Source organism: Octodon degus, unplaced genomic scaffold (assembly GCF_000260255.1).
Source record: "Octodon degus isolate 3935 unplaced genomic scaffold, OctDeg1.0 scaffold00042, whole genome shotgun sequence".
Taxonomy (NCBI): Eukaryota; Metazoa; Chordata; class Mammalia; order Rodentia; family Octodontidae; genus Octodon; species Octodon degus.
In genome coordinates, this window is record NW_004524618.1 from 10,711,658 (window position 1) to 10,713,381 (window position 1,724).

Sequence of the window (1,724 nt, forward strand, 5' to 3'; positions counted from 1 at the left end):
CTTATTCTACTGAGCTATTTCCCCCCAGCCCTTAAAACTATATATATGGAGATTGAATTCCAGACCTTGCACTTGCCAGCTACGCACTTATGCTGCTGAGCTATATTCCTGGACGTAAAGCTTAATTTTATTTATTTATTTATTTATTTATTGTTTTTCTTGAGACAGGGTTGCACTATGCAGTTCAGGCTGGCCTTGAGCTCACCTTGCAGTCTGGGTTGGTCCTAAACTCCCAAAGATCCTCCTGCCTCAGCCTCACAAGTGCTGGGATCACAGCCATGCACCACCAGGCCCAGCTTTAAATCTAATTCCTCCCCTCTCTGCTGCCCCCACCTTAAAACTTCAAATAATAATAAAATCTAGGGGGGCCGGGGAGATGGCTCAGTGGAACATGCGCTTCTCTGGCAAGCGCAAGGGCCTGAGTTCAATCCCTGGTTCCGCAAATAATAATAATAATAATAATAATAATAATAATATCCCTAAAATTCCACAGCTAAGAGACCTTAATCTTCAGGTGAAATGTTTAAACAAGTTTTTGTTTTATATTCGGTCACAGGCTGTATGGGATCTGACCTGGATTTCGAGGGAGATATGTTAAGTTTGTCAACAGAATTTAGAGATTATAAAACAGCTCAGTCTAGAAATAATGGAGGCCAGAATTGCCTCAGGCAGGGAGATGGGTGGCTAGGTATTTGGGTATTTTATGGTTTGCAGTAAGTAATTTCAGCGCAGTTCAAAAGTTCAAGTTTCAAATATGTCTGTCATGTTTTTCTCCTAAAGACCGAGAAGGACAGATGCACTTATGGTTGCCAGCAGTACCTGATATCTTTGAGGTTTTTTTTTCCTTCGGTACCGGGGATTGAACTCAGGACCCTGCCGGCCCCTCTTTGAGATTTTTTGTTTTTTAAAGCAAGCATTTAACCTCATCTGTTTGTTAACACTGTGCAAGTCTTCCTAGATTTAAAGTGCATGGCGGAGCAGCAGCGGCTCCTGGGGGATTATCTATTATATTATCCAGGGAAATTTTCTAGCATTGACAGGGCTCTTCTACGCTCTATCTCGAGCGTAGTCTCGGAACCCGTGGGAGGCATTCAAAGTTGGCAAAAACTCCAGGGCCAGAAGGAGTAACGGAGCAGCAGGGACTCTACTCTAAATTCTAGCTGTCACCAGGATTCCGAAAATTTGAGGCCCCGCCGGTCCAACAGCTTTACGTTTTTTTTTAAACAGCTGACAATCACGTGACCGCCGGCCCATCCTCCTACTGGCTCCTCCAAATTTACACTCAGCTTTGGCGCCGAACTTTCCCCCCACTTGTGGACGCCACCATGAGCTCCGCGTACGGAGGGAGGATAGGCCAACTTGATGGTCAAGACTTCCAGATGGAATTTCCATCTAAGATTCAGAAAACAGATACACATTTCACAGCCAGGTGATATCTACGTAAGAATGGAGTAGGAGGATTGTTGTCAAAAATAAAACAAAAACAAAAACGAAGAGCAGACCAGATCAGGTACTCCTACCCTGCTTTTGGCTTCCAACTTGGTTCCGCCCGAGGCGCGGACTCCGCCTCCCCGCACGCCGCCATTTTCTTCGGCTGGAGGGGTGCGAGCGGCGCTCGGGGGGAGGGGTCTCCTGGTGTTTCTTCAGAGCCTGCCACCCCGCCGTAGCTGCTCCAGGGGGAGACCCTCTTCCCGGCCAGGGGCGCGAAGCCATGTACATAAAGC

At 46.9% G+C, this 1,724-nt stretch overlaps 1 protein-coding gene across 1 annotated transcript in view; it reads left to right on the forward strand.

The window, feature by feature from the left end:
* Positions 1-1,582: 1,582 nt before the first annotated feature.
* Positions 1,583-1,724, forward strand: part of Smc3 (structural maintenance of chromosomes 3) — a 35,627-nt gene continuing 35,485 nt past the window's right edge. Inside the window, exon 1 of the mRNA XM_023715502.1 lies at positions 1,583-1,724. Coding sequence (XP_023571270.1) covers positions 1,712-1,724 — 13 coding nt within the window. The 5' untranslated portion in view covers positions 1,583-1,711.